The sequence below is a fragment of the Ranitomeya variabilis genome, chromosome 1 (assembly GCF_051348905.1).
Source record: "Ranitomeya variabilis isolate aRanVar5 chromosome 1, aRanVar5.hap1, whole genome shotgun sequence".
NCBI classification, from domain to species: domain Eukaryota; kingdom Metazoa; phylum Chordata; class Amphibia; order Anura; family Dendrobatidae; genus Ranitomeya; species Ranitomeya variabilis.
The window spans coordinates 768228345-768242486 of NC_135232.1; the positions used below are offsets into that span (position 1 = coordinate 768228345).

A 14142-nucleotide genomic window follows, 5' to 3' on the forward strand; every position below is an offset into this window, starting at 1 on the left:
TGGACTTTATTCAGCGACCAGCGACATCACAGCAGGATCCTGATCGCTGCTGCGTGTCAAACGAAACGATATCGCTAGCGAGGACGCTGCAACGTCACGGATTGCTAGCGATATCGTTATAATGTCGTTTCGTGTGAAGGTACCTTTACTTCCTAGAAAAAATCAACCACATCCATCAGGATATCTCAGCCCAATCTCCTCACTGCCTGGATCCCCTTCCCTGCCACACCTTAAGCTCACTAGACATCTTTGAGCCTGTTTCAGAAGAAGTTTCCAAGCTCCTCGCTTCTGCTCGGCCTACAACCTGCAACAGGGACCCCATTCCTTCACATCTCCTGCAGTCTCTCTCACCAGTGGTCACCACTCACCTGACTAAAATATTTAACCTCTCTCTTTCTTCAGGTATCTTTCCCTCCTCATTTAAACATGCCATCATAACCCCTTTACTTAAAAAGCCATCCCTGGACCAGAACTGCACTGCTAACTACAGACCTGTCTCTAACCTTTCCTTCATCTCTAAACTCCTGGAACGCTTGGTCCACTCCCGTCTAATCCACTATCTCTCGGATAACTCTCTTCTCGACCCCTTACAATCTAGTTTCCGCTCTTTACACTCCACTGAAACTGCCCTCACTAAAGTCTCTAATGATCTAATAACAGCTAAATCCAAAGGTCATTGCTCTCTGCTGATTCTCCTGGATCTCTCTGCCGCATTCTCACTATACTCCGCTCCATAGGCCTCAAGGACACAGCCGTCTACTGGTTCTTCTCCTACCTCTCTGACCGCTCCTTCACTGTATCTTTTGCCGGCTCCTCTTCCTCTCCTCGTCCCCTTACTATCAGGGTTCCGCAGGGCTCAGTCCTAGGCCCCCTCCTCTTCTCTCTATACACTGACCCTATTGGACAAAGTCAGCAGATTTGGGTTCCAGTATCATCTCTATGCCAATTATACACTTCTTCCCCTGTCATCACCCCTACCCTAATTCAAAATACCAAGGATTTGTCTGTCTGCTGTCTCTAACATCATGTCCTCCCTCTATCTGAAACTAAATCTCTCCAAAACGGAACTTCTTGTGTTTCTCCCTTCTACTAACCTCACTCTTCTCAACATCGAAATTACCCTGGAGGGTTCAACCATAACTCCCAAGCAGCATGCCCGCTGTCTTGGGGTCATATTCGACACCGAACTTTCCTTTGCTCCCTATATCCGATCACTCACTCGCTCTTGTCACTTGCATCTTAAAACATCTCCAGAATCTGACCTTTTCTCACCTTTGAAACTGCTCTTACTGTCGCTCTTATTCATTCTCGTCTGGACCACTGCAACTCTCTTCTGATCGGTCTCCCTCTTAGGCTACTTTCACACTAGCGTTAACTGCTATCCGCCACAATGCGTCATTTTGGCGAAAAACCGCATCCTGCAAAAGTGCTTGCAGGATGCGTTTTTTTCCCCATAGACTTACATTAAGCGACGTATTGCGACGGATTGACACACGTCGTAACCGTCGTGCGACGGTTGCGCCGTGTTGTGGCGGACCGTCGGGACCAAAAAACGCTACATGTAACGTTTTTTGCTCACGACGGTCCGCTTTTTCCGACCGCGCATGCGCGGGCGGAACTCTGCCCCCACCTCCCCGCACCTCACAATGGGGCAGCGGATGCGCTGGAAAAATGCATCCGCTGCCCCCGTTGTGCGGCGGAGACAACGCTAGCGTCGGGAACCTCGGCCCGACGCTAGTGTGAAAGTAGCCTTACCAAACTTTCTCCTCTCCAATCCATCTTGAATGCTGCAGCCAGAGTCATATTTCTGTCCAGCCGCTTCACCGATGCCTCCGTCTTGTGCCAGTCATTACACTGGTTACCCATTCGCTACAGGGTCCAGTATAAACTCATCTCTCTCACCCACAAAGCTCTCCACAGTTCTGCACCACCTTATATCTCCTCTCTCATCTCTGTCTATCGCCCTACACGTGCCCTCCATTCTACAAATGACCTAAGACTAACATCCCCCGTAATCCGAACCTTGCACCTCCGTCTCCAAGACTTCTCTCGTGTTGCGCCAGCTCTCTGGAATGCACTTCCCCAGACGATCAGACTGATACCTAGCCCCGACCTATTCAAGCGCGCTTTGAGAACCCATCTCTTCAAACAAGCCTACCACATCAACTACTCAGGAAACTAACTTTGCCCTGTTCCCTCCTTCCAAATATTATTCTGAATCTGCACCCTACTATTCATCTGTCTCCACACCCTCCATGCTCACGATAACTGCACTTGATACTTGACTATTGCACTTAAACGCACGGGCTGATGACCGGATCATGCAGCTTTATATGAAAATCCCTATTTATCATAATTGCCAGACCTGAAACAACAAGCACTTTTCACCTATTGTGTCCCCCCATTTCCTTGTAGATTGTAAGCTTGCGAGCATGGACCTCACTCCTAATGTCACTGTTTAAATTGTCTTAACTCGTACCGAATTTATTGTTTATACATGTCCCCGCTTAATTGTAAAGTGCTGCGGAATAGGTTGGCGCTATATAAATAAAAATTATTATTATTATTTTATTCAAATGAGCCTTAAGTGCTCCTGGAGAGTTGGAGCACTTCCCGAGCATCTACCACCTTGGCTGTGTTTTTTGCCCAGCCTCGCCTTCCTCTTCTTGATTGACAACTGTTAGTAAAGAACTGGATGACCTTATCTTTAAAAGAGCGTCATGACCATATAAACAGTTTTTGTTTTTTTTTTGGGGGGGGGGGACAATTGCTCTTGACAGATATTCTTTTAATTTTAATTGTCTTTTCAAAGAACTAATACATTAATTTCTAACTATTTGTAAGGTTTGTACAGACTGCGATCTGGTTGTGAATAAATGAAAACAGTTGTCCTCTTTGCAGCATTGTTCCAGAAATCAGACCGATAAAGTATTTAACCACTTTCATGTTTGCTGGATATCTATAAAGTAAAAACACAATTTTCACACTAATTCATATACAGGTAATGGACTCCTGAAAAAGAAAGTTCTGGCTCCAGGCAAGGGTGCGGAGAGCAGACCAAGGAAAGGGCAAGATGTCACTGTGCGGCTGAAGACCTCACTAGGAGATGGCAGCGTAGTAGATGATGATGGTTCCCTCACTTTCACACTGGGAGATGGCGATGTCATCCAGGTAATGCAGTCTGTGGGTGTATAATGTGAGCAGACGTGGACCTTGATCATAATGTGTCCATGAGGAAGGAGTGCTTTTCTCACTGATCAGTTGATCGGCAGCTTGTAAAGCCAGCAGATGAGGAATTTTTAGGAATACTGGTTTCACAATCGCCATATCGTCTCTTTACTTTACCAAGAATATACTTTCTGTGATTGATTTGATTTTACACAACACATTGTAAGCTCCCTGGTGATTTTTTTTTTTTTTTTAGTGTGTGGTGGAAAATGTATCCAGTCACTTCAGGCTTAAGGTGGCCATCCATTATTATGTAGTATGGTGGTTCCTCAAACTACAACATTAGAATTAGCTAAATTAGCCATTGAAGAGGGTCACCAAAAAACAAAAAATGAAGTGTCCTGACACACTGCATACCCCCAAGTGAGAAGGGTAATGTTAATGCCTAGCTGTGAATACAGTCATACGTTTCCAGTAAGAGGGGAACAGCATTATGCAGGTGGTAAGAAGAAGCTGCTGTAGAATAGTGGTGTCCTGAGAAGCAGAAAGAGAAGAGGGCTAACCTTCCCTGAAGGCTACAAAGTGGGCTTCTAACGACCAGGTCATTGTTCTGTGTCTCTGTCTAGGCCCTGGATCTGTGTGTGCAGCTTATGGAAGTGGAGGAAACCATACTTATTGATGCACATGCGAAATACTGCTATGGGAAGGAAGGCAGGTCGGTATCTCGTTACTTCTTAATGTAAGCCTTGATCAGGGCTTCAGGTCTTTGCCTCCTAATTAGTGATGAGCGAGTGTACTCGTTGGTCGGGTGATCTCCAAGTATTTATGACTGCTCGGAGATTGTTTTCATCACCGCAGCTGGATGATTTACAGCTAGTAGTCTGTTTGATTACATGTGGGGATTCCCTAGCAACCAGGCAACCCCCACATGTACTCAGCCTGGCTAATAGCTGTAAATCATTCAGCTGCCACGATGAAAGCTAAATCTCCAACACGAACAAATACTCAGAGACCACCTGAGCGTGCTCGGGAAAACCCGAGCAATGAGTACACTCACTCATCACTAATCTTGGGCATTCTAGCTGCTAACACTTTATAGATCTTCTTCAGTCACATAAGGCCTTGTCTTATGTGGGAGAGATTGTATTATTTTTTTTTATTCCTGTTTTGGGATACAAATCAAATAATGCATGTATTTATTTCTTTTTTTTTTTTCAGAATAATTATTGAAAAATCGTTTTTTTAAATGTTATGTTTTATATTGCTCACTGTTCACACTAAATAACCTATTAAATTATTATTTAGATTATAACTTTTTTCCTCAAAGTTGTCGCTTTTTTTTCTGTTGGTGAGGAACTTAAATGGAGCCCTTCACTACTAAGAATGTGAAGCCAGGTTTGGTTATAATGCGTTTGTACCTTCTCCTCCGGGTCTCTGACAGCTGGGGACACAATCTCGTCCTTTCAGCCTAGGGTGCACCATGACAAGATCGTGTCCCGCTGTATGATGTTGTGCGGCCCACTCAGCTGTCTGCTTCTTCTTCTTATATTTGAATGTATTCACGGCCAATACATTTCAACAGTGTGGAGCCGGGACAGGAGCAGCGCTCGTCACTCCCAGCTCTGACGTGCAGCAGCATCACGAGGTCAGCACTCTGTGGACGTCACCACAATGCTGCCGGCACCGAAGCGCCTTGAGACCAAACGGAGCCGCCAACATTAAGTGCTCCATCAAGGAGCCAAGGATTGAATGCCTAAATATATGTAAAAAACTGTCTCTTACTGTAGCGTTTGAGATTGAGGCGGATTTCGCCAGATTGGGCTCCGTTTCTGCTCTAAGAACTCAATGTCGGTTAGCGTGTGTTCACATTTATTTTTTGGAGCACAAACTGAGCAGAATCTCTCCAAATCCTCCTCAAATACTCCAAACTTGGGTCTGGTGATGTATGTACTGTTTTAAATTTATTGCAGCCCTTGGGATTGATTCAGTATGGCATCGCAGCCCTTGGACCCAAAAAAATGTTATGCCCCCTTGTGTTAAAATGTGAATGGAAATTAATCTAAAAAAAAAAAATGGTAGAAAAAAAAACATCTGGTGTTTCTAGAAAAATCAATGTCTCTATTTTGGCTCCAATGCATTATTGTTGCCTGTGGCAGCTGCATTTACCAGCGCAGTGTACAATGCCAAACCTGCATGCTTTGAAGCTTGCGCAGCTGCTATTATGAATGGCGTTGCATATACCGTCATTTCTTTACATGCTAAAAAGGTACAATAGATTTCTTTACCTACATGTCATCTTTTTTTTTGTCAAGGAGTCCAAGTATCTTCTCCAATGCTAACCTTGTCCTTGAGGTGACCCTGCTTGATGTGAAAGATGGTCCAGATTTGGAGCTCCTCACGGGACAGGAAAAGCTAGCCTTGGCCAACAAGAAGAGGGAACGTGGCAATTTCTATTACCAGCAAGCAGATTATGTGTTTGCCATAAACTCTTATGATATAGCTCTGAGGATTGTGAACTCCAGCTCCAAAGGTTTGTCTGCACTTGTGGTACTTATGTCAGGAGTACATGGAGCCAGATCCACACTTAGCACTAGGATATTATCAGGTGTTCCTATCTCTGTGTGGACACAGTATCCCTTGATTTATTAATTTATTTTTTTGCAAAAAAGCCCTGCTGGCATGAAATAAATTTCTCTGTATGTAATGGAGTTTAAGGCTTCATTCAGATGTCAGTGAGTTGTCACATACACAAAAAAGCCTGAACTTGATCAGTATTTTGGAGCAGATTTTCATCAGTGTTTTGTTAAAGGGAATCTGTCACCCCAAAATTGGCCTATAAGCTGCGGCCACCGGCATCAGGGGCTTATCTACAGCATTCTGTAATGCTGTAGATAAGCCCCCGATGTATCCTGAAAGATGAGATAAAGAAGTTATATTATACTCACCCAGGGGCAGTCCGGTCCGATGGGTGTCACCGTCCGGGGCCTCCCATCTTCATACGATCACGTCCTCTTCTTTGCTTCTTGCTGCGGCTCTGGCGTACTTTGTCCTGTTGAGGGCAGCGTAAAGTACTGCAGTGAGCAGGTGTCGGGCCTCTCTGACCTTTCCCGGCGCCTGCGCACTGCAGTACTTTGCTCTGCCCTCAACAGGTCAGACAAAGTGCGCCAGAGCCGCGGCGTGAAGACAAGAAGAGGACGTCATCTGATGAAGATGGGAGGCCCCGAACCGTGACACCCACCGCAGCGGGACCGCAATACATTTTTTTTTTTCATACATTAAAGGGAACCTGTCACCCCCAAAATCGAAGATGAGCTAAGCTCACCAGCATCAGGGGCTTATCTACAGCATTCTGTAATGCTGTAGATAAGCCCCCGATGTATCCTGAAAGATGAGAAAAAGAGGTTAGATTATACTCACCCAGGGGCGGTCCCGCTGCGGTGGGTGTCACGGTTCGGGGCCTCCCATCTTCATCAGATGACGTCCTCTTCAGCAAGAAGCAAAGAAGAGGACGTGATCGTATGAAGATGGGAGGCCCCGGACGGTGACACCCATCGGACCGGACTGCCCCTGGGTGAGTATAATCTAACCTCTTTTTCTCATCTTTCAGGATACATCGGGGGCTTATCTACAGCATTACAGAATGCTGTAGATAAGCCCCTGATGCTGGTGAGCTTAGCTCATCTTCGATTTTGGGGGTGACAGGTTCCCTTTAATGTATGAAAAAAAAAATGTATTGCAAAACTTCTCCGAATACATTACAATGTTAATCACAGACAGCACACAGATTGTATACTCATGCCATCCGTGTGTTCTCTGTGATTTTCACAGACCCATAGACTTGTATGGGTAATTTTGATCCCTGATGCAGATCAAAAATGGACATGCCGCAATCCTTTTATTTCTGGACACTTTGTGTGCAAAAAAACAAAGAACAATGCACGTACACTTGAACACCTCCATATAATGGCTACATATTCTATACATGAAATCCGGACATCTGAATGAGGCCTAAAGCATTTTCCAGGATTAGAAAGCCACTGCCCTGCATCTTTCCATTGGTTATGTATGAAGACCCTGATTCCACCAATGTGTCACTTACTGAGCTGCGTGCTGCAGTTTTGATAAAATCATGGTTTTCTGTGCTGTAGATCTACCAGTTTTCTGAATGCTGAGCTCTGTATGACCCCACCCACACCACTGATTGGCCACTTTCTGCCCATGTCCAGTGTACACAGAAATCTGACAATGGAGGTGTGGTTAAACAGCTCATGAATATGGAGGAATACCTGGGAGCAGGTTTCCTAGTCCACTACTGATAAACTCACTGATTAAAATCAGCATGAGATTATCAAATCTGCAGCAAGCGTAGTAGTAGTAGTAGTGGTAGTGGTAGTGGTAGTGGTAGTGGTAGTGGTAGTGGTCGTAGTGGTCGTCTGGAGGAAACCCGCACAAACACGGGGGGAACATACAAACTCCTTGCAGATGTTGTCCTTGGTGGGGTTTGAACCCAGGACCACTGAGCCACTGTGCTGCCCTAGTAAGTGACACATCACTGGAATCAGGGTCTCAGTCTCTACATAATGCTGCTCTCAGACTAGGTGTTAAAAACCTGGTGACAGATTCCATTTAAGGCCCTGATGAGTCTTGCATTACAATAGTATAATCCATACGCTAGTCATTAACCATTCCTGCCTGAAGAAGTGGCCATGTACAGTCTACAGGAAATTGTGGCAAATGCAACATGTTTATTCTTCTGTGTCAAAATGATTCCATATTGGAGAGGGGAGACCCTTAATGTATTTTTACATTGAGTTACGGCATTGAGAGTTGGCTGTCGGCTACTGTATTTCATGTGGTTCCCTATTCAGCTGTCTGCTATTTCAACCCTATTCACTCATGGAATAATGGATCGGGGGTATTTGCACAGAAAAACTGCACCCTAATTGGTTGGTATGGTAGCAAGCTTTATTTCCAGTGCTATTTAAAGGGACTCCTGTCAACTCGGGAAGCCCCCTAAATTGCATTAATCAGTACTTGGATTATGGGGCACTAGTCACTTGCTATGTGCCTGGATGCAAAGGCACGACCTACTAGTTTTCTCCATGCATCCATATGCCACGGAGACCTAAAAATGACACAGATTGAGAATCTACTTCTTAGAATTTCTCCATGGATCGTTTTGAAGGCAATGTCTTAAAGGGATCTTTTAGGGTTAGAAAATTGTTTACTTCCTATGAAAGAACAACTAAAGCACTTCCATTCCAATGTTTTCAGAAAACGCTATTGCTGTCCTTCCAATCCACTGGTTGATGAGTATAGAGCAGGTTAGAGGGCTGAGCCTGATCCATACGTGGCCGGTATCGGCTGTGTTATACAGCTGCCAGCACAGAGAGAACTGCAGCGTAATGCCTTAGGTACTGCACCCAATAGCAACCATGGCGCATTAGCAGTTAAGGGGTGGGACCCGCTCTTCCCCCCTCCAAGGCCAATGATAAAGATGATTGCAGTGGGTGCATGAATAGGGGTATACTTGGCTTGGAAATCTTAAGAAACACTGGCCCACTCGCCTACCAGAAAGCCCATGTAACGAGTGATGTGTGTGAAAGCTAACCTGTTTCCTGCCTTCTTATCTCTGCTTTTAGTTGATTTCACACATGAGGAAGAGGGGGAATTGCTGGATGTTAAAATGAAGTGTCTGAATAACCTGGCAGCTTCACAGTTAAAATTGGATCACTTTGAGGCAGCCCTGAAGTCATGTAACGTGGTGCTGGAGCAGCAGCCGGAAAATATTAAGGCCTTGTTCAGAAAGGGAAAGGTAATGGAAACACACGGAGATCCGAGTCTGCAGCTGAAGCTGACCCGCCATCACATTTTCTATCCTTCCTGTTGATCCCTGTTGTGGTGTAAGAGCGATTATCTGTGTCCTTTCTGCCTGTTACTCTGAAGTCAGGCAGGTGGCAGTGTGTGAGCTGTCTAAATGTGGCTCCTTCTTCTCTGTTATTCGGCTGAGATAAGATTGCTTCCTACTAGCCTCTGGTGACATCACAACCTTGTGTAGATTCAGGTAGGGGACAAGATGGCCACAACACCACTTGTTTCCTGGTGCCTGTGCATTTCCTCTCTGCTCCACTAGATGTCGCCCAAGCTCAGCGATGACATGTATCGCATGCCTCACTCCGTACTGATCTATCCACGGGAAGATCACTGTACACCCTCCACAGGGATCCCCACAAGTCCCTGAAATGGGGGTCCACAGTTTTACTGTTCCTCCTCGCCATGGCACTTAGCCATGCTTTTATCCTGTTTCAATGTATTTTAATGTTTTTGGGTTATTTCTGATAGTGTTATGTACTAAGGTTTTTTTTTTGCAAGGCATACGGTAGTTTGTTTTGAAGTTGTAACAACCATTCCCACCTTCCACGCACAAAGTGAATATATTAAAGTGGTTATCCGGAACTATTTGATTGTGTTACTACAGGCCTAAGAACTAACTGTACTACCAAGCACCTATCTCTGCCGGCACAAGAGTGGTCATGGATCCCTTCTTACATCATGCTGATTGACAGCCGACTTCTCAGTGGTAGGTAGTGGGGAGCCGGCTGTCAATCAGCATGACGACTGCAGTCACGCCCTGTCAGCAGGGTGGAAAAGAAGCCATTGCTCTGTCAATGTAATGCCAGTGGAAGTCACAGAATGGCTGGCAGGAGCGGTCAGTGGCCATTCTGTGCCAGCTCTTAGCAACTACCTGTCCGTAAGTTCTTAGGCCAATGTTAAAGGAGTTTTTCGACTATTTAATTTCTTTAAGTCCTAATATATTTATATATTTTTTTAATAGAACTTTTTTTTTTTTTTTGGTGTCCACATTTGTAGAAGATATTCAACTTTTATATGACTAATTTACGAAATAAGAAATGTACTCATACTGATGCTTTCACTTTCTACTTCTCTATCTCCAGGTATTGGCCCAGCAGGGAGAATACAGTGAGGCTATAGCCATCTTAAGGAAGGCATTGAAGCTAGAGCCATCTAATAAGGTACATGGCTCAAATGAATGTGGCTGTATTTTACGGTCTATGTTAAGGACACAATTGAAAAACAGCTGGTTCCTGAATATAGTTAAAATATAACCTTTAATTAATTACTCTTAAAAAAGTGTGAACATATAGTGCTAACAAAAGTGCAGAGTGCATACGTACTAACATAGAGACACATATAAAAACGTATGAGAGTATTACCGCACAAAGACAGACACTGTTACAAATGTAATCATATACTGGTGTCTTTAAACAGAAACAGGCTAGAGACTATGAATCCGTAATCTCTAGATCTCAAGTCTCTATGCCACAACTGTATTCAATAGGAAGGGAAAACAACCTCAGCGGGCTATATCTATATTTACTTATCAGCCCCTAAATGACTGCTGTTGCAGTAGCAGGTTATCCCTATCCGGCGGTATATCTCTCTTTATATTATTCAAAACACTGCAGTGACAATAGTTGTCTTGTAATCACCCTCTACAATTCAAAGCCATATTCAGGGCAAAGACACGCAGTACGTCACATGCAAATGCAACATCATGATACTTATCAGTCTTCTGCTGGTCTGCTAGTCATCCTTTAGGAGATCTGGTGCAGTGCTGTGTATCAATAGCCCATCGTGTCAGTCATTCCACTTTCGACCTCACACAATTCTCTGGGCCCATTATCTTTTACAGTGCTTCCCAACGCGTTTCATATGGAGTAATCATCAGGGGACTGTGTCACCAATAAAGATATTGCGTGAGCATAACGCTAAGGCGGTCCGTTTACCGCCCTTTTTTTATATGTAACTACCTGGCGTATCTTCTTTCCTCATTTCCGGACGCCGGGTACCTCACTTCCGGTGTAACCGGATAGGTTGCACTCTCGGATGCCCAGAAACGCAAAGAACAGTTCCGGATGCCCTACTATCGGCATATCCTGCCGTGACGACATAACCGGTGCGCATCTGGGTATTACGCACTCCGGAGTAAAGGGGAAAGTAAACCCCGTTCCGGAAAGTCCGACGTCGGCACTTCATGCCGTTACGTCAGATCCGATGGGTGGGTATTCTCTCCCTGCTACCCGTTCACTGCTGTATCAGCGTTTAGCGCTAACACTCATACACGGGTAGAGGGAGGAGTCCCATCTCTTAAACATCTCTGTAACCTAGTAACATGGAGATGAAATGGGAAGGGGGCACATAGACTCAAAACGCGCCTCCCCCCTCAGAGCCCTCTATAGAGAGGTATATGCACAGGCTTCTACTGACAAATTAAACCAAAGACACACACATCTCATGGGGCGTATGACACCTCGAAGAGCAGTATAGTGTACCCATAAAAAATAAATGCAAAATGCAAAAAAATGGTCCATCACTATTTAAGTGACCAACACAAAAAAATGAATGGTCCATCACTATTCTAGTGACCAACACAGAAGGGACCAGGCCCCTGTGAAGGGGATGATCGCTTAAACTGCTAGAGAAAAGGAAAATTTGGGGGGATGAGCCACAAAAAACGCAGGAGACACCGCGGACCTCCAAATGGCAGAAAGACAGTAAGGGTGCAGCTATAGGTCTCCCTGAGCCGACCCTTTCTATATAGCTCCCTACCTATCGCGGAGGTTGGCACCCTAGACCTGCGCATTGGCGCCCCCACTCGACGGCGGCTGCCCCTAGTCTAGGATGCCCTATCATTCCCTGTTACTACAGGAAGGAAGAAAAGCCTACGTGGTCATTAAGACCATGTGGTGTAGTGGTTTGTAAGCGGTAAATCCATCTGCTTTCTCTCTGCAGTATGTTCCTGTCCCAGTCACCACCCCTCTGGGACTGATATACCCTATCAATACCCATAAATTTGATCATTTTCAGATCTCCTTGATGAAACCGGTTAATGTGATTGGCGATAGGAGTATCTCTTTTCTTTACGGTGTCGCAATGATGTTCTCCAACTCTCCTTCTAAACTCTCTGCTTGTTTTCCCAACATATTCCAATCCACACTCGCACGTGATTTTATATATCACCCCCTTAGTTTTGCAGTTTATGAAATGGTTGACATGAAAGACTTTCCCTGTTATGTTACTCGTGAAGGATCCACCCTGTTGTATAGAATGACAGTACTTACAGTCACCACATCTGAAACATCCCTTAATCTTTCCACCCAACCAAGTAGTTCGTGACTGTGGAGGGGCAAAGTGGCTGTGGACCAACCTATCCTTTAGCGAGCGGCCTTTTCTAAAGGTGATTAGAGGGGCTGGAGTTAGGATACCACTGAGATCAGTGTCCATCTGTAAAATGGACCAATGTTTCTTAATGATCTCACGCATTAGTCCCGCTCCGTTCGTGTATTTGGTTATCAATCTTACACCGTTCCCATTTTCTTTTTTGGGTGTGGGGATCAAGAGGTCCTTTCTTGGTTTAGTGAAGGATGATTTAAATGCCTCACTCAAAACTTTATTGGGGTACCCTCTTTCCAAAAAACGCTCCTTAAGATCTTTTGCTTGTGTTACAAATTTGGCATCGTCAGAGCAGTTTCTCCGTATGCGGAGATATTGGCCCTTTGGGATTCCTCTCTTAAGAGGTATAGGGTGGTTAGACTCCCATCTAAGGAGGGAGTTTGTTGCCGTAGGCTTCCTAAAGGTGCTCGTAATCAGTTGTCCATCTTCCCCCCTCTCAACAAGGATGTCCAAAAATGCCAATTTTGACCAACTCATCTCAAAGGTGAAGTGTAAACCCAACTCATTCTGATTTAGGTCTGTCACAAAATTCTTGAAGCTGGTTTCATCCCCCTTCCAGATGACGAACACGTCATCAATGTACCTTAGCCAAAGGATGACGCTACCCTCAAAAGCTGTGTGTTCACTGAAGACGACGTTCTCCTCCCACCAGCCCAGGAGCAGGTTGGCATATGAGGGCGCGCAAGGGCTCCCCATTGCTGTGCCCCTGAGCTGGTGGAAGTACCTGCCGTCATACAGAAAGTAATTTTTTGTAAGGCAAAATTCCAAAGCCTGTTTGACAAAAATATTATGATTCAAATATTGTCGTCCTCTCGTACTCAGATAGTGGTCCACTGCCACCAAACCCCTGTCATGTGGAATGGAGGAATATAATGCTTCCACGTCTATGGAGCATAACAGCATGTCTGTGTCCAATATGATGTTATCTAATTTCAAGAGGAGGTCCGCTGTGTCGCGTACGTATGAACTCAGAGAGGTCACAAAGGGCCTCAAGATTTTATCGACATATAGACCCAAATTCTGAGTCAGACTTCCGATACCGGACACAATCGGTCTACCTTTCAGTGGGTTGGTACCCTTGTGTATCTTAGGTAGACAGTAGAACGTGGCCGTTATCGGGTGTGCGGGTACTAGGAAGTCTCTTTCGTTGGAATCAATAAGTTTATTGTCAAAAGCTTCCTTAATAAGCTTTTTAAGCTGGCCAAGGTACAGATTGGTGGGATTAGACTCGAGCCTTTCATAACCCATTTCTTCTTTCAAAAGGGAATAACATAATGTCCTATATTGCGTCACCTCCATCACGACCACGTTTCCCCCCTTATCCGAGGGTTTTATCACTCGTTCATGGTCATTCTCCAATTCACGCAAACTATCCATTTCGGCCTTGGTCATGTTGTAAATTGACCTTTTATGTCTAATGGATTCTAAGTCTTTCAACTCTTGTGTGACTACGTTCAAAAAAACGTCTATGGGGCCTACGTCCCTTGACAATGGGGGCATCCGTTTACTTTTATTCTTCAAAGTTGTGAAAGGTCCCTCACCCATGTCATTCGGGTCTATGTCCCCTAGATGGAAAAGGAATCTAACATCTTTGAGAAGGTCCTCATCTATGCCTAATTCTAAACATCGTTTCTTATCTTCATTAATGAAGAATTTTTTCCATTTTAATTGTCTGACAAACAAATTCAGATCTTTTATTGCTTCAAAGCTATCATAATC

The 14142-nt window shown here is 44.7% G+C and overlaps 1 protein-coding gene across 4 annotated transcripts in view; it reads left to right on the forward strand.

Moving 5' to 3' along the window:
* Positions 1 to 14142, forward strand: part of FKBP8 (FKBP prolyl isomerase 8) — a 65883-nt gene that overhangs the window by 33242 nt on the left and 18499 nt on the right. For all 4 annotated transcript variants that reach the window (XM_077271929.1, XM_077271930.1, XM_077271928.1 and 1 more), the window contains exons 3-7: positions 3002 to 3171; positions 3795 to 3883; positions 5481 to 5698; positions 8811 to 8983; positions 10125 to 10202. In XM_077271929.1, coding sequence (XP_077128044.1) covers positions 3002 to 3171; positions 3795 to 3883; positions 5481 to 5698; positions 8811 to 8983; positions 10125 to 10202 — 728 coding nt within the window. The remainder of the gene's footprint in view (positions 1 to 3001; positions 3172 to 3794; positions 3884 to 5480; positions 5699 to 8810; positions 8984 to 10124; positions 10203 to 14142) is intronic.